The sequence below is a fragment of the Cavia porcellus genome, unplaced genomic scaffold (assembly GCF_034190915.1).
Source record: "Cavia porcellus strain 051 isolate PalLab524CR breed Dunkin Hartley unplaced genomic scaffold, mCavPor4.1 scaffold_13, whole genome shotgun sequence".
In the NCBI taxonomy this organism is placed as follows: Eukaryota; Metazoa; Chordata; class Mammalia; order Rodentia; family Caviidae; genus Cavia; species Cavia porcellus.
Genome location: NW_026947496.1, coordinates 60,513,668 through 60,535,229, shown reverse-complemented (window position 1 = coordinate 60,535,229; position 21,562 = coordinate 60,513,668). Strand labels below are relative to the sequence as shown.

General features: G+C 35.3%; 1 protein-coding gene across 9 annotated transcripts in view; it reads right to left on the bottom strand.

Annotated features, from left to right (window-relative positions):
* The window catches only part of LOC100734733 (contactin-4), a 901,708-nt gene that overhangs the window by 478,136 nt on the left and 402,010 nt on the right, over window positions 1-21,562 (bottom strand). For 8 of the 9 annotated variants that reach the window (XM_063260279.1, XM_063260278.1, XM_063260276.1 and 5 more), the window contains one exon: window positions 7,000-7,141. The exons of the other annotated variant lie outside the window; for it this stretch is intronic. In XM_063260279.1, coding sequence (XP_063116349.1) covers window positions 7,000-7,054 — 55 coding nt within the window. In that variant the 5' untranslated portion in view covers window positions 7,055-7,141. The remainder of the gene's footprint in view (window positions 1-6,999; window positions 7,142-21,562) is intronic. 9 annotated transcript variants of the gene reach the window in all.

Here is a 21,562-nt window from a genome sequence, read left to right as displayed (position 1 = left end):
TCTGTAATAAAGCATCTTATATCACAGCAACCTTAGTGCCTTCTATGTGCTTTTGTATGTTTTAAAAATACAAAAACCATTGAAAAATCTTTTATCACTTTGAAAGCTTCATTATATTGATAGAACTCCTATCACCTTCAACTCCATCACACAGGCCACCAGATACGTATCTCCAAGTCATACGGGTCCTCAATGACATGCTGTCAGAAGGCAGATGTAAAAGCTCTGTCACCTGCATGAAGATGTATGCTGCTACTCATTAGCTGCTGCTACTGATGTTGCTAAAATGATTATGGCATTAAGAGTAAATGACAGTTTGCCCATGTACTACTACAGATACCTACACACATACACACATATCCATGCACACACACTTAACAGATTTAGGTATTCATTATCATAAGTATGTATAGCTATATCCTCATTGTATAGAGGAAATCACACTTCAGGAAGGCAGGGAAAGAGCAACAGATGTTGTAAAACTATTATACAACCTTCAACCACAGAAGAACCAGACACTAGTAGTCTAAGAAAATGACTAGTAGCAATAATATCATCATCATAAACAACAACAAAAACAGAAACAACAACCTGGCTCTACTATGTTCTTAGACATTAACACTGGCAAGAATTCACATATATGATAAGTGATGAGTATTTGTTACATGTCAGACACTGTGTACTGAGTGCAAAAATTATAACAATGATCTCAATCTTTAGATACCCAGAAGGAAGTAAATATAGTTATTTTCTTATTTTATACATGAAAATTAAAGCAACCCATGATAGAGTGGGATGGTATACCTGGATTGCATAGCTTAAAAACAGCAGATGTAGCTATGTAATTGCAGAGCCCATGCTCTTAACTGTCAGCTTTGCTAGTGTTTTGGCATGATGGAAAATGTCATGGACTATTCCTGTATTCTTGTCATCCTTGAGATTTGAAGCAGCATTACTGATCCACATTTTGACAAGAATTTTCAATGAGCTGATATGAAGACTATCTAACATTTACATTCGCCAGTTTTTCCCCCCTCTTCTTAATTTGTTCCATTGATCAGTGTTCTATCATTTTATTCTCCATAAGTCCTAGACTCTATCAGTAATCCCTTTTGCTATTTATAGTTAAGACATCCAGCTTGGCTGAGCATAACTAATGAAGCCATTAATGATTTTCCTTTAGGAGAGCTTTAAATTGAATATTTCTAATAACTTTCTGTTTGTATTCCAGTTACTGTATGTCCATGACTGCAGGGATATAAAATCACTGCCAGTTTCTCTATTTACCTCAACATCTTTACCACTAATTAATACATTCCCACTGTGAAAATATTTAAATACATAAATTAATATTAAAAACACTTTTACATTTGCTGTTTATTATTTTCTGGACATACTTGCTTCATTCTTTTCCAGAATTTTTATCACTCTGGTTATTGTTTTTCAATCTAGTTATTAGCTTACACTTGGCTAAATCCACCACTTCAGCTTTATTTCATGCCCATAATTATGAAGGAGAATAGAGGAAATAGGAAATTCTTGCTTTGATTTCAGTCAATGTGGCTGTAAATGCATTGGGAAGCTAGTTTCAAAAGGGAAATAAAGCTCACTGTAGGACCATGATTCGCAGCAGCTAAGTGCAGTTATTCCCTCAACTCAGTTTTTTTTATCTTAGTTAAGTATGTCACTTTTGCAAGAACAGAGACAGCACTAAGCATAATATCTAAAGTATTTGAATGTTTTGTTTTTCTGTTTATTCCACCATATGGAAGTCTTGGAAACATATGGAAGTCTTGGGAACTGAAATACCATACCTGGCTGTGCTGTGTGGTCAAACCTTAAAGCTAACTTTGTGTCTCTCTCATCCTGCTGGGTATACAAGGGTTTGATGAAAAACATATCCTGAAGAGGAGACTTGGGCATTATGAAGAAGGCAGGACATTTGACCATCCTGAGCTTTGCTGAAATATTTTGGTTAAGTGGAAAATTTGTGTGTATCAGGTTGTATCACTAATATCAACAAATTCTGGGAACTTCTACTGTGTACTTGGCCTCTTAGAATCTAGAAAAGCCAAACGTACAGGTAGCCTACTTTTATTTTAGTGATAAAGGCTTTCTAATCCTAAAGTACTACTGAAGAATACTGCGCTTTCTGTCCATGTGTTGTGATTGCAAGTATTGGACTTTTGTTTGCATTTCTCACTATCACAGATTCAAGCAGCATTCCATGACTGACTGCTCAGCCAGGGCTCCTCCTTGCTCCATTTTTTTGAAAATACTCCTTGATCTCAGAATATAACTTCCATGAATTATACAGGACTTTTTCTCTACTACTTACCCTCAGATGCAGCTGTAACAACAGCATAGGTTTTATGAGCAAATAAACAAAATGTTTGCATTTTCTTAGAAGCACTTTCTCAAAAAGAGAAGTTGCTGAAGTTGGTAAACTGAACCTCAGATATGAGAATATATTTAGCCTCCCTGAAACCAAGTTCAACTGAGAATGTATCAGGGATAGATACATTTTTGCACTCATTCACAGAGGGATTTTAAATGTCTTCACGCCTCACGCCACACATGAACATATGGACCAGCCATTTTATTCTGTCTGTCAAATTCCGCCAATGTGAACAGAATCAGTAACACATGGTAAAGCATATGACCTATGTGAAGTTTCGTATTAGTAAAATACAATTCTAGACTTAGCTCTCACCCTATCAGCATATATATCTGCATCTCAAACCATAGATAGAATTGTATATTTTCACAGTTAAAAAGTACCTTAAAGACCATCTGTTCTACCCACTTATTGTAAGAGGTGTAAACTGAATCCTAGAGAGACAAAATGGCTTGCCCAACATCTGGTAAATAATAAAGCTACTAAATTGTAAAAAAAAAAAAAAAAAGAAGAAAAATAAAACTATCTTTAAATTATAGTTTAAAGATATCACCATATATTGATGATATATATGCAGTCAGTTTTGTATAGCTGGAGATAGTCACTTTTCCATAATCAATGTATTTAATTACTTCCTAATCACTAGTATGACCAATATGAGGTTTATCTGCTATTTATTGTTGTGTTATGTTCTTGGTTTGGGTTCTTCCAAAAGCAGAGAAAGAAAAGGACTCTGGAGCAGTTAGGTTGTCTGAGAAGTAATTCCAGGCAGCAGTACTAAAAAGAAAAATAGCAGCAACAACAAAAATAAAAGTGTAACTTGGACTCACTCCTGTTAAGGATCGTTAAAGAATTACAAAACACATGCATAAGAATTGACTACCCAAATGACAGTAGACGCAGTCAATTCTCTACCAATTCTTATATGTCGTTTTTGAGGATTCCCCCCACCCCCAGGAGAGGGTTTATGGCTCATAGTTTCCCATGCTAGTGATTTCAGAGAAAAACGAGGAAGAAGAAAAAAATATACAAAAATACAAAATTTTACCACAGCTGCAGAAATGAAATTGTACAAAAGTACAAAATTTTACCACAGCTGAAATCAAAAATGGATTGAGATGTTGTTGGATTGAGAACATATGATATAGAGTTCTACACACACCAAACAATCTTAATGTGTTACTTAAATCTAATTTTAAAAACATATATGAATTACATTTTACATAGCTTTTTCACTGAGTAGGATGGAAGTGACTCCAGCGTGATTGGGTAGAATGAAATACTCATTTGTGAGATATGTATTTATTTATGTATCAGTCATGTTCCAGATGCTGGGACTACAGCAGTGAACTAAAATGACAGAAATACTTGCTCTAGTAAAGCTGACAATCTTCTGGGGAAAGACACTGTGTATAATAACAAACCATGGAAGAACACTATTATTGAGACATTGATAAGAATTCTGAAGAAAAATTAAGCACAGAAGGGGTAGATATTAGTGAAAGGGAAAATGTTATTTTAATGTATTTACCATGGTCAGGAAAAGCTTCGTCATGTAGGTGAAATTTGAGCACAATCCTAAAGAAGGTTGGAAAGCAAATCATGTGGAAATTTAAGACATGAACATTCTTTCAAAAAAAAAGGGGGGGGGGAATCAGTGCAAAGGGCCTAAATTTTAAGTGGCCATAACATCATTTCTAATACCATAGGAAAAGCAAATGTTTGTAATAAAGATTTCAAACTTTAATCAGGGACCACATGGACTCTGCCGACCGATTTGGCTTGCTTTGTAGAGATCTTTTAACCTTACAAATGACTTGAATTGTATTTATTAATATTATGGAAACTTTGAAAAGAAGATTGTGCATAAAAACTTCAAAACACTGGGGAACCTGTCAGAATTAGAGTGGGATGTTGGTTGATATCTTAATATAACATATGGTATCCAGTTTTCCACAGCCAGTGACATTTTCTATTGAGTGGTATAGTTTTAGTCTTTTAAGAACATGCATTTGCTAGCTTCCTTACTCTTTTTCAGTAGCAGGATATTGTGTTGCTGGGTTTAAAATATATAAAGAAGATATGAATTGTCATTATTTTAGTGACTGACTTTATATATAGACTGTTGACACTCTAGTCTTTTTTAAATAAAATATCATTGTAGACTGAATCTAATACTTGGTAAAAGAGAGTAACATTTGCATCAGAAATTATAAATCAATGCTCTCAAATAATTATTCTTCAAGGAATACCTTCTAAAATGTATTCCTTGAAGGATTAGCCTATTTATATATGCGAGTCTTCTATCTTCTTTGGAGAAAACAATCAATAAAAGGTATATTTGACATTACTGATTACCGTAAACTTAATAAACCTAAATACTTTTCTTGCCAAACTCATCAAGGAAGTATATAAAATTATGGATGTTGTACACATGGAAAAGAATGAACAGTTAGAGAAATCTGTTCACAATTCAGCTTGTCAATTAATGAAATAAGACAAATATCAAGAAAAACAAAACGTTAATTAAAAGTTGACTTTACCTTACACTGAAAGAGACACGTGATATGAGAATTTTAATGCCCTGTAATGTGTAAAACAGTTCACAAAAAAGCTTTGCAAAAGCAATCGATACACTGATTCTTTACAAGTAGGTAAGTGACTGAAAAAGGATACAGGTACACATTCTTACGTGACAATTCTAAATTGGTCAAGACATAACTGAAGAGATTAACAGTGTCCTTGATTTTTAATCGTTCAGTTTCCTAATATTTCCTCAAGCAAATTAGGTTAAATAAGCACACTGTTGTAGGCAAATGCTAAGATGTTGATTCACACTTCACAATTTAAACCAGAGTGATTATGAAAAGTTAGAGGGTTTCAGCTGAGTCCTGGTTTGGGGGAATGGTGTCAGATGCCACAGAAAAGCAACAAATGTTTACAGTTTAGGACAGACTGTTGGGGTGGGGGGACATTGGGTTCTGAACAGATGAGACAAATTCTATCTCTAAAAAATGCTAAAATGTTCACAAGGACAAAACAGAATGTTGTGTATTCAACGGAGTCAAGAAGTTTAGAATTTGTAGGTTGAATATTAAAAAATTTATAGGAAATGATGACGTGAATTTAGAAAAACAGGAAAAATGAAACCAAGAAGGCAACAATGACCAAGTCAAATTGACAAGATGGCTTGAAGAATGAGTATCATGGACAAGAGCACAGCGAGCCTGAATTTCAGTTATCTCTCTCCTACCTAAAGAAACTTGAGCAAATTTCTTAACCTCTTGATGTTTTACTAGTAGTATTAGTTCTCCGGGTCATACGCCAGTAAAATTAGTTTGCTTTCCAAGTGATTATCACAGTATCTAACATGGAGTCTCAGATCCACACATATTTGTACCACCATCACTGATTTTCATTATCATTATTATTATTGTACCAGGGATCACACTTGCCAGGCAGGCACTCATGCCACTGAGCTATATCCCTGCCCCCCATCATTGATTTTAAAATAATCACAAATGTCTTCCATAGAAAGCTGTGAATAGCTCCAAAACTAATATAATAGAGCTCTGACAGAGTATGAACTGTATTTATCTTGCTTATCATTTTATTCTCAAGTCCTGCCACATGCTGCCCCATTACATGGTACTCAGTGAAATTTAAATAAATGTATGAAGTAAGGTAATGAGACCAAATGTCATTTTCATTCTTTATTGCAAAAAGATAAACACATTGAGGTGTCTCCTGGACCTGACACTGAATAACAAAATAGATCAATTATAATCAATTTATAAAGGCTTTGAAAAATGCATACTGGGCCACAGATATAGCACAGTGGCATACATGCCTGCTCGGAAAGTATAAGTTTCTGAGTTTGACTCCTGGAATCAGAAAAAAAAAATGCATACTATCTCATCCTGTTAAGCAATTCCTAGTGCAAAGTGGACTTACAATATATTAACACTTGAATTATTCTCTGGATCATGGCTAGGCTCACGTCATCCAGAGAAATAAAAAAGCAATGAAATGAAAATGTTAAAGCTCTTTTTTTAGTAGTTAAAGCCCTCCTTTTTTTCCCCATGAGTATATGTTAAAAATCTCCTGTCTTTTGCTTTCTACCTCCTACATAATTTTAGATGCACTGAAATGGAAAAGAGAGAGAAAGAGACAGTATAAAAAGATGGAATAATATCTACAAAGACATTGAAACAGAGCAACCCAGACAAACTACCATCCACAGACATCAATGCAGGTAATACTCCAGATTGTATTATTGGTTTTATTGCCCAATATCTCTGTGCAACTGAGCACTGTGATGAGCAAAAATAACAACTTTCACATTAAATGATGGCTCAAATGACTCTAAAAGGACCAGACAGACAGGTGAAACATCAGTGTCTATCTCTGGATACAACACCATGAAAAGAGCCCCTGAAAGACCATCAGGAAGGTGTATTCAACAATGTCAACAAATGCTAGTCTAAGTAATCTGCACTCTTACGATTTTATTGTTGCCATCTAAAGTGAAGGCCCCTTTTGAATTAGTGTGAAATGCAGTGGTATTTTTTTAAATCAAAAGTTTTGAAATGACACTCTACCTGCAAGGCACAACATGAATGATTGCAGTACCAGCAGTTCCCATGGCAACCTCATCTTCAGTATCCGAGGTCAAAAGAGTTTCAAGTCCAATAACAAGTGAATAGAATTGTTGCTTCTTTTAAGTTTTGTACAACCTTTAATCTGTGGAAAAGAAGAGACATTAAAATGAGATTTGGGAATTTTTTGTGGTCTCTCCAAATTTGTCTTCACTCGAATGTAAATAAAATTCACTCATACAAAAGTATTACTGAAGAAAAAAGGAACTTGTTAAATTATGAATATTAAGCAAATAATATTGGGGTAGAGATTGGAGCTCTTGTGCCCCCCCATGGCTTCTGAGTGAAGACAAAAATTGCTTCTCAGTAGGCATGAACCAACCTGAAGGCAGGCGAATTAAGTGTTTTTTTTTTTAACAAGGTTTTTCCCTGTTTCTTAGTTCCCAGTCCTTGTTATTTTTAATAATCCAATTAATAATAAATCTAAAACACCAATATAGGGAAATTGCCACAAAACAAAATAAATAGGTAGGTTTAACTTTGGTGTAATATAAGATGAAATCCTCAATATTTAGAATGGAAAATGTGCAAGAAAACTGTGACTGCTGCCTCAATTCAAATTGATTTCTCCCATGCTGCACATTTCATTCTTTAAATATATTATGGTTTAGAATATGACTTGAGCATTTCTTTAAAATTTCCTGTGCTGATAGTGTGGTCTGCACTGTGGTATAGTGGGAGGTAGAAGAATCTTTAAGAGCTGGAGTGTACTGGAAGGCGGACCTGTCAGTGAAAGAGCTGCCCTTTGAAGGGGTTAAGGTAGCGCTCATGTGACTCATGAGTTGTTACAAAAGCAAGATGTTACAAAAAGAAATAAAATAAAATAGGACCCAGCCCTGAATTGTTCTTTGGCTCCTGTCTGGTAATGTGAATTCTTTCACATGCACAGCCTGTTTGGAGCCTATGCATTGCTGTTGAGATTCTCAGCCTCCCAAACTTTAGGATAAATACATCTTTTTTCCTTTACAAGCAGCCTGTCTCTGCTATTTTGTTACAACAAAGAAAAATGAGATAACATAAAATTCAGTAGAGATATACAACTCTAGAACTTACTGAAATTCTACCTCCTGAGAGAGAACTGTCTACCACGTTCATATGGAAAGATCCACAGTATAGTTAAGACGACTAATCCTCCCTTTAGCTAGGAATTTTAACACAGAAAAATTATGTGGTAATGAAAAGTAATTTGTTCCACGTACAAAAAGCTAGAAAGTATATGACCAAAAGAATGAAACAGGTAGGCAGAGGCTGGCACTTCTTTGCACACAAGTACAAAGAAGACATGACATGTTCCTCAACTCAAGGAGCAAGGTGGACCATATGTCATGGTTACAGGACATATATATCTGGTGCTTATGGGTTGCAATAGGACCTCAGCAAAACAGAGGTTTCATTGTGCTTTGTCCCTTCCGCCATGCTTCTCCCAGGAAGCCTGCAGCCAGCCATGCACGGACACACAAATACAGCTCCATGCGTGGAGCAGCCACAGGAATAAGAAGCTTTCTCTGTCTTCCACATCTTATGCTGCACTGAGGACAATTACAATAATGTCACATAATGGTTATGTAATATGACATTATCATGGAAAGAAGAGACTGTCTGGCTTGAGAGTCTTCATCAAGGAGACGAGCCCTTTTTAGGGTTTAAAAAATGAGCTTATTCATCAGTTCATCAAATATGCAAACAATCTAGGGAGACTTAAGACTGGTATTTCCTTTATAGCTCTGACAATAACTAGCCACGTGGTCCTAGGCATAACACCCTACTCTGCCTGCCCTCTTAAGGATGAGTCAAGCAAAATATCCTGGGCAAGTAAATTAAACCTCTGAAAACTACCCAGCATCATATGCTTCCAGATTTTGCTTTGTCATGGCAATCTCAACACTTATTATCTATTACATAAAATAATTCATATTAGTTTTCTGATTGATAAAAAGTGTGTATACATGTGTAACATGATTTTAAATACATATGTACAATGAGGGACCCAACCTTTTTAAACCGCTAAAAACCTGAGGTTTCTCACTTCACTCTCACTTAGGAGAAAAATACTGTGGGTAAACACAAGCTTTCTTGAGAACATGTACCAACACAAGCTAGTTAATCAAGAACTGTTAGAGTTAATTTATATCACATGGTCACTGAAAAACCTTTATGTTTACCAGGAAGCCAACAGAAAGTGAAATGGCTTCATTTGAGAACTTCCTTTCTTTTGTGCCCTAAATAGCTCAGCTTCTGATAAAGCTAGACTTAATATGTTATGAAGACAAAAGGGACCCTTAACCTATGATCTGCTGATGGGGTTGAAAGCAGGGGGCATCTCTAATTGGGTATGTTCTGATAGTCTTCTGACATGCATGGTGATTAGGCCATTTTATATAAACAGGATGTGCTGATCAATGAAAACTATTAATGTCTTAAGCAAATGATCAGGGTATTAATAATTAATTTTGCTAGGGAAATGTCATCTCCGATCTCAGGATTGATTTACCATGTTAAGCAGTTTCTCAAAGCAATTAAAATTCGCTTAGGAAATGTATCCAATTACACAATAAAGATTTAATTCATGATATGATACTATTTACAGGGCAGATTCTGCAAAGAGCTGTAGGTTTTTAGGATGGAGAAATATAAAGGCTTCATGGACATTTATTTATATTCAGGTACATAAAGTTCACTCTCACTAATGAGAAATAATGGGGTCACTGACAGGAATTTGTCTAGTGGGCAGGAGTAACAGAAACACTAGACTTTCTGAAGGAAGCTGAAGATTCATGAATCTCATGTGGAATTGTGTGCAAGATACAAAGTTTCATATTTTCAGTTTTCCTGCCAGATCTTGAAAAAAAAGTACAGGATAAGCCAAGAGTTATGGTGGTAATAGATCTCCCTCGCAGCTTGGAGCCCTCTCTGGTTTATTGGAAGGTGGCTATAGCAGAGGTAGTAAACTCAGCACTAACTCTGAGATCTTGCCCAAGACAGTGACTCATAAATTCTGGAGAAGAAGCCACAGAATCAAACAGAACTTGGTTTCTTTCTCTGACTGGGCTGCTTTTGTCTGAGCTAGAAGGAAATGAATAACTGAGAATTACTCATTGTTTTTTTAAATATTCCTATACATAGCAAAACATCCCACATCCCTTCATACAATGCAGATACCAAAGTAATACTGAAGACCTCTGCATAACAGACTAAAAACAAAAGCATGGTTTAGTTTTTTCTTAAGAGTTATGCTTTCCATTTGGGTATGCTGGCACATGCCTGTAATCCCAGGATTCTGGGAGACTGATGCAGGAGGATCACAGATTCAAACCCATCCTTATAATTTAGTGATTTGGCAAGTAAATAAACAAACAAACAAATAAAACGAACAAAAACTTAAATAGGGTTGAAGGTATAGCTCACTGTGAAGGCTCTAGATTCAATCCCTTTACTACAAACAAATAAACACACAAAACAAAAGAAAACATCCCCACAAATAAATGAAAAAACAAAATCTCAGCTCATTTCCAGGAATCCACATGAAGGGCTTGATCATCCATGTAATTTCTTTTGGCACTTTGCTTAAAAATTCTACTACTATCCACATGTAAATTCAACTCAATAGAGAGGGTGTTTGTCATATAGGAGGTGCCGTGTGTGTATGAGTAAGAGAAGCACAGGCCTTGTCTTCAGCGAGCTCGCACTTTATTTGGTGAAAGAAAAACATATGCTGGGCATATGGTGGCTCACGCCTTTAATCTCAGCACTCGGGAGGCTGAGGCAGCAGGACTGTTGTGAGTTCCAGACCAGCCTGGTCTACAAAGTGAACTAAGGCCTGCCTGAATTGCATAGAGAGACCCTGTCTCAAAAAGACAAAAAAATCTGTAATTAAAATTCAGTGTGAAGTGTGTAATAAGTCTATTAAGTACAAGGTACTAAGTAAACAAAGGAATATAGTATAACTGAGTTAGGAAGTGGGGCAAGACAGGGGCTTCAAGAAAGCACTCCAAAGGAGCTTCCTGAACTGTCTCGAAGGATAAATCAGAGGGAGATTCTAAGACAGCCACTAAGAAAAAGTAGGCAACTGTCATGGTTTATGTGGGTGCCCTCCAGGCCTCATGCATTTGTGACTCGTTCATTGTCTAGTGCTTGGATTGGGAGTGAGTGCTCCACTGGCCCAGGAGTGGAGCCAGGATGTGATGTAATGGCAGGAAGAAGGTGTGTCTCACTCTATGGCCACTTTCTGCCTTGCTGTTTGCAGCCAAAATGAACTGTGGCCCGCCATGCCACCCTGCCTTGGAGCCAACAGAGTATGGACTGAAACCTCCAAAAACTGTAAGAAATAAACCTTTCCTTTCCCAACTTTGGGCTTCAGGTATTTTGTCTCAGCAATGAGTAAAAAGTAACCAAGACAGCAACAAACTGTGAGATTTACAGCATTTGAGTTATATAGTAATGCAAGAACATGAAAAGCACAGTTGGCTAAATCAGCCTTATGCTCTAATCATGGACCCAGAATATTCCAATAGTGCAGTTCATCTGTAAAAGGACTACATGAATATATACGTCCACACTTCCCTTGTGTATTAGTGATGGTGAGCAGAAGGATCTGAACGTGGGTACTGGCACAAAGCTGGCATTCAGTAACTTCCCTTATTAAACAGAGCACAGCACAGCCTGTGGCTAGGAGTTAGGAAACAGCAGGAAAAATGGCACATGTAAGTCAGAATCCTGGTTTCCAGTCAGCCTTGATTGAGGATCACAGATTTCAGACTTGATTCTGAAGGCCAAGAGAAAAGTGGGAATGACTTTCAGTTGGGAAAAACACTGAAGAAATTTGATTTCCTTCTATGGAGGTCTGCTTCATATGCAACCCCAGACACCACAAAATATCTACTTTTTCCTTTGGTTTTCTCCTTTGGACAAGTTAACTGTGTATTTAATTACTAAGAATGCTTCAATATATAGTGCATTTTTCAAGACCTTGTAGTAGGACTAAGTGGGAAAACACTAGATTTAGAATTAAGCACACTGAAATCTTTCTTTTTAGTTATGGCACAAATTACCTGACTTTGGGAAAGCCACTTAGTAGCTATAAACACGGTTGCTTGTTCAGAAGTTGGCCATCATGCATGCCATAGCCCTCATCTTCCTCATGAGTGTGTGCTGAAAGTTAACTGACATATTTTCAAGATGAATGGCTATTATTACAGTTTTGACCCAGGCTGTCATTCTGCCCCAACTCATACTCATCCAAATAGAATTTTAACTGTATGAAGACAGAGATCTTTGTTTTCTTCATTGATACTTAAGTGGCACATGAATAGTCACGGTACTCAGTCATATGCTGCAGTTATTAACTGAAAGGATAAATGTATCTAATATCTTTTTTAGAACTACTCTGTGCTTTTACATTGACCTGTCATTTAAACCCTTGTAACCATCTTGGAAGTCAGGCATCCATATTCTCTATAAAATTAAAGCTTTGGAAATTAGAATATTAGAATCTATGGAACTTATCCAAGGTCAGGTATCTAGAAATCAATACAGCTTGTGTTCAAAACCCTTGTTTTCATTTTCCAAGTACTGAACATTTTGTTAAAAGCAATGAACTATTTTCTAAAGATAGTATGTCTTTTAAAATATAATATTCTGATGGTGACTCTTTTCTCTAACCTGCTTTTCATGTTGTCCTTTTTCAGAAGCAAAACTGGATGTCAGTAAGCAAAAATACAGAATCTGTGTAATATTCACAACATGAAGCAAAGCACGAGTTTTGGAGCCGCAACTTTGTCCGAGGTTATATTCTGCTACCGTTAATTCAGAATTCTTTTTGTAACAGCATGCCTGTGAATTAATTCCACTCCCCAAGTGTAGGAACAACATGAACATTTGTTTTCTTGCTAATTATTATTTAGAGCACTGCCATTCTTAAAGCAGGAATTTTAAAAACGATCTTCCACAGTTCCCAGTTGTATAGTTGAACGTTTTGTAACTCTACAATTAGCTAATGAGGGGTGCCGTCGATCACAATGGTAGAGAAGCAGTGAACAGAACTGAAAGCGAGAGAGAAAACAGGCTTCCTCAGAAGGCAACACGCCAGTCATTTCAAAAGAACATGGCACACAGTCAAATCGTAATGCTCAATCAATCAACAGATATTTATCGAGTACCTATTATTCAAAGAGTAATATGAAGAACATGCAGAGTTTTGGGTCAAGGTCTCTGTTCACTAGGACACTATACACTCAGCTGGGTAGAAAATATTACTGACCATATAAATTGGCTAATGAATCAAATGAGCAATACAGATAATTCATACTGTATTTCTGTGTGAAGCTATAGCTTCTTGGATACTGAAAATTGAGATCACCTAAGTCAATAAAATGAGTTTACTAGGTTTTCTTTCTTGTACTTCCTTTGTATTCTCTCTAAAAAGAAAAGGAACATTTCTCTTCCTGCATGTGATATATTTCCTATTTTAATGAAGATTGTGGTAAGTAACGTGCTAAGAATGGAGAGAAAGTGAGTGTCACTTGATTTCTCTCACTGTATTGTTTATGCCAAGCATGTAAAGAATGCAGAGAACAAAACATATGCAGGGTTTATGCAATATATTTGGGAAGCCATACCTATTATCCAAGATACAGAAAAATACAAGGCAGAATTGTTTTCATGTACTATACTCACCTACCAAAACTAGATTAAATGTAGCTTACTGTATTATTATTCTTATTCTTATATTTTCTTTTTTGTAACAAGGTCATGCTATGCATTCAGGTTGGCCTTGAGCTCATTTTATAATCCAGGATGGTCTCTAACCTGCAATGAACTTCCTGCCTCAGCTTTCCAAGTGCCAGGATTACAAGTGTGTGCCACCACTCCCAGCTGAAAGTACTCTATTGAATAATAGAGGAAGGGCTATGGTGGATAATTCTCCCAACCCATTATTAAGGGTCTACTAGTCAAAAAGTATCTATCATTTGTAATGACTATAACTAGAAAAATAATGACTACAGTAGACAGAACATTTCTGAAACAAAAGTCAGCTAGCCAACCAGTATTTTATTATTTCAGTTCTTCAGAGAACACTTTATGCAGTCAGAAAGTCACAAGAGCTGTAAAGACTTACTCTGAAAAAATATAAAATAAATAAATTTATTGACGTTTTTTTCAAGTATATTCTTACTAACAATTTCTCAATATGCTTCAACCCCATAAAAACTTTAATCTAAATTTTTAATGTTGGACCTTGCTATTGAGAAGCCCTCTTTAAAGCTATCCCAATAATCACTGTGCAGTATTTTAAAGATCACTGGAATCAAATTTGGAATATTTGTCACCTAGGACAGGACTACTATTTACTTGCTGGCCACGTTACCTCATAATTAAAACAAGGAGATCTGGATCAGACCATTTCCTAGGATTCCTAAAACTCTGATAGCATGAAATGAGAGTTATATACTCAAAAGACATTTCACTAGTTAAATGAGGAGTGACCACCATGCCTTGGTCATCAGTTAAGCTGTTTGGAGCTTTTAACAATTTCTTAGATTACATCAGTTCCCACCTTTTCAAGTTGTTTGAAGGATAATGCCTTTACATTCCATGTGTAAGGCTGCTACAGAAAATTTAATCTCAAGGCACAGGTATGTATCGACTATCCCTAGCTTCCACAAAGTAATCATTTACCATACCCCCATCTAAATTTTCACTTAAATTTTTATTTGTACTAAAGAAATATATGAACATATCTTCCTTGTTCTCACTCCTGCAAGGGAAGTGCTTCTCAGGGAGCAAGAGCTGTTTTCTGGTGTCTCACTAGAGACACTTTCTTTTTTTTTAAATTATATGCTACTATTTATTCTTTTCAATATTATTATTTTCTTAAATGACAATAATTAACCTCTCTTGTGTAATCACACCCAATGATAGATTGTATTTATTCTTGTCTCCTATTGCCTAAACTGAGCTCTAGCACGTGATTTGGTTAATAATTTTCTAGCTCAGTCCCAGAGTATACTCCCTATATTTCTGTTTTTACAGTACTTATAATTTGTCGGAATTAATAATTTTCATTTTGTTTAGGTTTTTTAATATATGTCACAATTTCATCTAATAATTTCAATGTTTAAATATAATAGTGTATTCTATAAGTTATAGTAAGTTTTATTTATGTAGAACATGTAGATAATAAATGCTGTAACAAATCATTTGCGAAATAGACATGATTCAAGACTTCTGATACCATTTAGTTGAATGGGAAAATTTAAGTGTTCCAAGGTATAATTTCAAGTATTATGAATATATTTTACAATGTATGCAATAAATAAGATGCATAAAAGGACATGTAATTAAACTTCTAAATAATTTTAGAGGCAATATAATGATAGAAAATTACACAGAACTACTGATGAATGTAACCTATGGAGTACTTTGTCATAGTCATCAACACATTATTTCATATAATCTTATTTTTTTGTCTTTTTCATTTTTATTGGTACCAGGGATCGAACTCACGACTGCCTGCTTGCAAGGCAGGTGCTTATGCCGCTGAGCTAAATCCCCAGCCCCCCATAAAATCTTTAAAATAACATTTAAGGTGGGTAACAATATTGTTTCCATTTTAAAGGTTAAGTAAATTTCTCTTCTTAGGTTCGTAACTTACAGAAGCAGAATTTTAAGTCTAAATCTTTTCTTAATTTTAATGATATTTTACATAGGGTTTAGATGCAATTAATGATATATAATAATACCTAACAGTGAAATGTACAATATTTCATTTATCTTGAAAATGAACTCTTTAAGTTTTACTTCAAAGTGTAGACACTTAGCCACTCAGTTGAAATTCTTCAACAACAACAAAAAGAAACTGGTGTGTGTGTGTGTGTGTGTGTGTGTGTGTGTGTGTGTGTGTGTATGGGTACTGGGAATTGAACTCAGGACCTTACCTTTGCCAAAAAGGTGCTGCAACACTGCTGTCCTCTGCTCCCCAACAAAAATAAATTCTTCCAACTAGTTACATTCAAGTTTATCAACAGCTAATTATAGTATATAAAATAATTTTTCTTTCATAGTTTGACTTTCTTAGATAATTCATTCTTTCTTTAGAGTATGATTCATAAAATATTTCACTCTTCTTTTAATAAAAACAAAAACAGGACAGATCACAGCACAAGACAGAAAAACACATGGCTCCTCCACTCCTTCCCTGATGTACAGAAAGGAAAGCTAATTGATTATGGCACTCTTTCCTGCTAGCCCAAATGCAGCTCCCAAATCTTCTCAAAACAGCGTTTCCAGAAGCTATGACAAAATCAATACCAGTTGCAAGTAAAATAAAAATTCCCTTGCTTCCCTGTGGTGTTTGAGATCACTGCAATAGAATGTCACACCTAGGTTTAAATCCCAGCTTTACTATTTAACTGCTGACATTGGGCAAATCATTTAACCTCCGTTAACCTTGCTTTACCTCTTTGGTGAAGTGATAGTGAAGCTATCAGGTGATGGAAAATAATACTAGATAAAAATCTTTGTAACTGGATTCTAAAAGAAGTTGTGTGTGGCTTTAAGTAGGCAAACTTGTCAAGAGATGAGATGGGCAGCCATAGAAACATCTGGCGTTGGCAGGAAACAGTTGCAGGGAGCACAGTGTGCCAGAGTGAACTCCTTGGATCCCCCTGAGCACAGGAGGTGAGTAGATCCAGGGCCTTGGGAGCAACAGCACTAATCAGAAAATTAAACTTTTAGCTGTGCTCTCTTGGAATTAGGAAGGAAACTTTGCAAACTCTGTTAAGGCTCCTGCCTCCACAGAAGGAAAGAACGATTTCTTAACAACCACATCACGTTTGTTTTCCTTCTGCCCACTGGTGTGATGCAGAGTGCCAATTCTGCTAAACTCCCAAATAAATCACTGTTAATGAAGCATGTTGCACATACAGACAGCAACAGGCATTTTTTAATCACTTAAACTAAAGAAGAGCTAAAGGTAAGCACAAAACACTCTAATACCTAATATATTAGGTGTCAGATTTAAAGAAGCAGGAACCGTGTGACTCTCAGGGCTTTTACTTGGATGCACTTAGTGGGGAAGGAAAGCTTACTAGTATATTCATCATTATGCACAGGTTGCCAATTGCTCCGACAGCCACAGCAGATGCCTGGTAGCCTAAAAGAGAATCTGTATCTAATAAGAAGCAGAAACATGATTTCAAACATAAAAAAACAAATTATCACAGTCTACCCCAATAAATGAATAAAATAATAATTTCTACACTCTATTCTTGACACATAGAGTATTAACAGATTTATAGCCACTGATATGTCATATGATATAGCAATGAAGGAGGCAAGGTTTGCTCATTGAAATAATGAATGCAACAGTTGGGACCATAATGAAAAAGCAACATAATCTTGACATCATTTTGCTTCTTTCTAGGCGAACTCAGAAGTGACTCTCTGGCAGCAGGTGCAGCTTGGGGATATGAAACTACCCTGCTCTTTATCTATGCTATAATATGGTGCTTCTATTTGCAGCTTACCATCTCATGGAATAGTAAAAAACAAAACAAAACAAAAACTTGTATTTCAGACCTTTTGCAATTATTTACAGAAATAAATATTATAACATTTGTTTGAAATATGTGCGAAATACCCACAGTATGTCAGGCACTTTATTAAGCACAGGATTCCATAGCAAATTTGAGGAAAGCTGCTATCCTTGAGATTGTGTTCTGGTGAACTTTTGCTCATGATTATGTTTTCTCCAGGAAGAATTTAATTTCCAATGACGCACCATCAGTGTCATTGCCCCTTAATCTATAAACGCATGCAGATGTTGGAATATTTCCATACATTGGACAAATTCTATTGACTTTGTATTTGGCATGTAAAGTTTTTCAGGGTTTTCCTCCAAATGAAAAGCATATAGGCCATTCCTCTCTAAATGAAAAAGAAATGTATAGGCAAGTCCTTCTCTCCATTTTCTTATCTTTCACACAGAAATCTAAATCTCAAACATGAAAAATGACAAAGTGATAAAAATGATCATTTTTTTCTTGACTACGTAGTTTGCATTAGTTACCAAACACAGATTTTATACAGATTATCAAATGCTCACAATAACTTGACGAGGAGGAAAGTATATAATTTTTTCCTACTTGTCAAAGAGGAAAGTGAGCTTCTGGTGGTAGGTCAGCATTTATTTAATATACTTCATCTTGCTCATCTCTAAATCTGTAAAGCACAAAATTTCTCTGACTATTGCATCAGGGCAGAGAGCACTGACAATGGAAAACAAAAACAAAAACTTCTCACACAAAAAATGATAAGCCAGTAAACTTCTTAACAAAGTTTTCCTTTCAATGGATTGGGGATATTTCATCATCAGGAAGTAGCCAATGAGACTGAGTCACAGCTTCTGGATCCAAAGTTTTTTAGCAAGTCGAATTACTTTTTTTCCTTACAACAACAGCAGAAATTATGTGTGTGACAGATTTTACAAATTTATTCATTGTCCTTATCCTCAATGTAGGCTTATCCATGTAGTTAGAATAACACCCAAAATAGGTAGCAATTTACAAATGTATTCTTTGTTTAATCAGGCAGACTTACATCAAATTGAACAAACACTAGTTGGTGCTGAGAGAACCAGATTTCAGGCCTGAACTGTCACACATATAACAACAGATGTCCCTGTAGTTCTCGATGTGAAATGAGCACATGCTGCCAATCTACTTTCAACCATTCTATTTACATTTTTATTTAAAATACCAAAGAGACATCACTTCCAGTTATAAAGTGACTTTTATCCAAGAATCTCCAAGAAGCAGTGAATTATTTCTTATCACACTGGCTGAATGAGGGCTAAGGTTTGAGGATAATGATTTTTAGCATGGAAGCTGAGGCTGACAAGAGCATAGTAGCTCGATATCATTTTGTAATTAAGAACAGGAAATATGTTTTTGTTTAACATGAATGTAGAGGAAAGATAGTAATTTTAAAATGGGGAAATTTAGCTTACTCCATCTTAATCAAGTAGTCAAGACATACTGCGCTCATTTACATTTCAAACAATGCACAAGGAGCAACACAAACCACTCTGTGGTATCTTACCAAGAATGCATATAGTCATGGGAAAACATTAGTTAAGTGGGTGATATTCTATGACATAACTGATCATTAATTTGCAAAAGTGACAAGATAGCAAAAGGCAAGGAAAACCTCAGAAACTGTCATAAATTGAAGAATCATAAAGAGAAATGTACATACAATGGATGGAATCCTGGAAAAGAAACTGCACATTAGTGGAAAAATTTGTAAAGTTCAAATAGAATATGCATTAGTTAACAATACTGTGCCCATGCAAATTACTCATTTGATTATTAGAGTTATATATTAAATTAATATTAGAAGCACAAGGGTAAAGGGCACATGGAAACTCTATACCATTTCTTGTAAATCTTTTATTAGTTGATAATTATTTCAAAGTAAAGCTAAAGATGCATAATTTCCTAGCTTAGAGTTTTATCTTTTCATTGTTTATTTTTTTTTTTTTGTATCAGGAATGAACTCATGACCTCATGCTTACCAAGTAGATGTTTATACCATTGAGCTAAATCCCCAGTCCCTTCGTTCAACAATGAATTTACAAAGGTAGAAATAGCTTACTTGAAAGAAATGTACATACATCATAGTATTATAGCTGTTATATTTATGATTTGCAGCACAATTTCTGCATAAAGATTAAGGATTCCATGTTTGCTCACTGAAATGATGGTCAAAAGAGAAATTATGTAAAATAACAAATGTCACTCTTTGCAAGATGCAATATTATTATTATTTTTTTTTACTTCATTGCAACTTAATTTAAATTAGATTGCTGGATAGTCAAACTAAGTATCCAAAGAATCTGCTTAATACAGAAAAAATAAAGCCAAAATTCTATACTGAATGCTAAAACTGTAACAAGTTTCCCCTAAATTTCTTATTTATTACTAGCATGAATACTCTGCAGTGAAATGTTTCTTCTATGTAAAGACAGAAATATCAAAATGATAAGTGTCATACTACCATTTTTTGTCATTAAACTTCATCCTTAATTAAGCAGTCTCAGAATATTGTTGCTAAAAGACTGCAGTAATTTTAGCTATCTGTAGAAACTTAGATTTAGTTGATTCATTTACAAAAACAGTTTTGAGAATGTTATTGTAATTTGTGATAGGATAAACTTTGAAATTGACACTATTTCAGTCATCTGGAAAAGAACAAAAAGAAACAGTTGAAGTTACATTGGGAAAATTTTATTTCATTTCTCCTAAAAGCTTGCCTACATACATTTAAAGTTTTTCTTTGATTACCCAGAAGCCCTTCATGTATTGCATCTCAAATGCAAGTTTCAGTAAAATAGTTTTGGGAGTTGGTGAAAAGCTTGGTAAAATATATCTTATTGGTACCTTCATTCACATATCTGGCAATATACCTTAGACATAAATAGACATCTGACTTTCTAGCTTTTTATTTCAGGTTAAGTTTCATTCTCAGGTTACCTTATGGAACCTCTGTAAGAGAGAAAACTGAAGGAAAAAAACCAATCTTTTAGGAAAGGTTAAACTTGATAGAAGGAAAACAAAAATTTGCATATTCACAGTGAAACCATCTTCCAAGTGGCTGTTGTGCCAAGTGAGAGGAAGGCAAATTTTTACTAACTAGAAAAAATATTTTTCTACATATTTGCACTGAATTGTTGAGTCAGTGAGGGCCTACTGGGGGCTTCTAGTAGTGAGACACACAGGCAACTGTCTGTAATGATAAAGTTGTGGTACTTCTCAGGTTTGGGATCAGTTTATCTCAGGAGATTCCACCCTTTCTCCCCTGAATTCACACCTTTGAGGAAGGCGTCTAGGAGTCATGGTGAACGTGTTCAGAGAAACCAAGAAAAAAACTGGAAGACACATTCATTATTTCTCATCGATGAATGCTAACATGTACTCCAAGCACACACCTCTTTGATACAAACCTCCAAACTTTACCTAAGGCTTTGTCTTATTCCTTTCAGTATCCTATCATCATCTTTAACCACCACTTCTTAAAAATTCCACACATCCTTAACCTTAGATCTCAGAAGTCACATGTCTAAACTATATTGAGTAAACATTCCACATAGAGCCAAAATTATGGGATAAATGCAAATTTTGTCTTTATTCATTTTGTTTCCTAAAAAATGTAAACATAATTAGAAAAGCATATCACTTTCATTCAATCACATTTCTAAATATGTATTATCTGAAATATATGTTATGGGAAAATATAGCCATATGTAAGGTCACTTTGCACATATTAAATGTGATTTTGTGTGTACATGCATGTGCATGTGTTTGCCCACATAAGTACAGATAGGTGCATGTATGTCTGTCTAAACATTTGCAGGGTCCAGGTGTTATTGCAATATTTTTCTATATAGGAAAATATTTTAAGTAAAACTTTTATATCCTTATGAGGCTCACTGTGCTATACTGTATCAAGT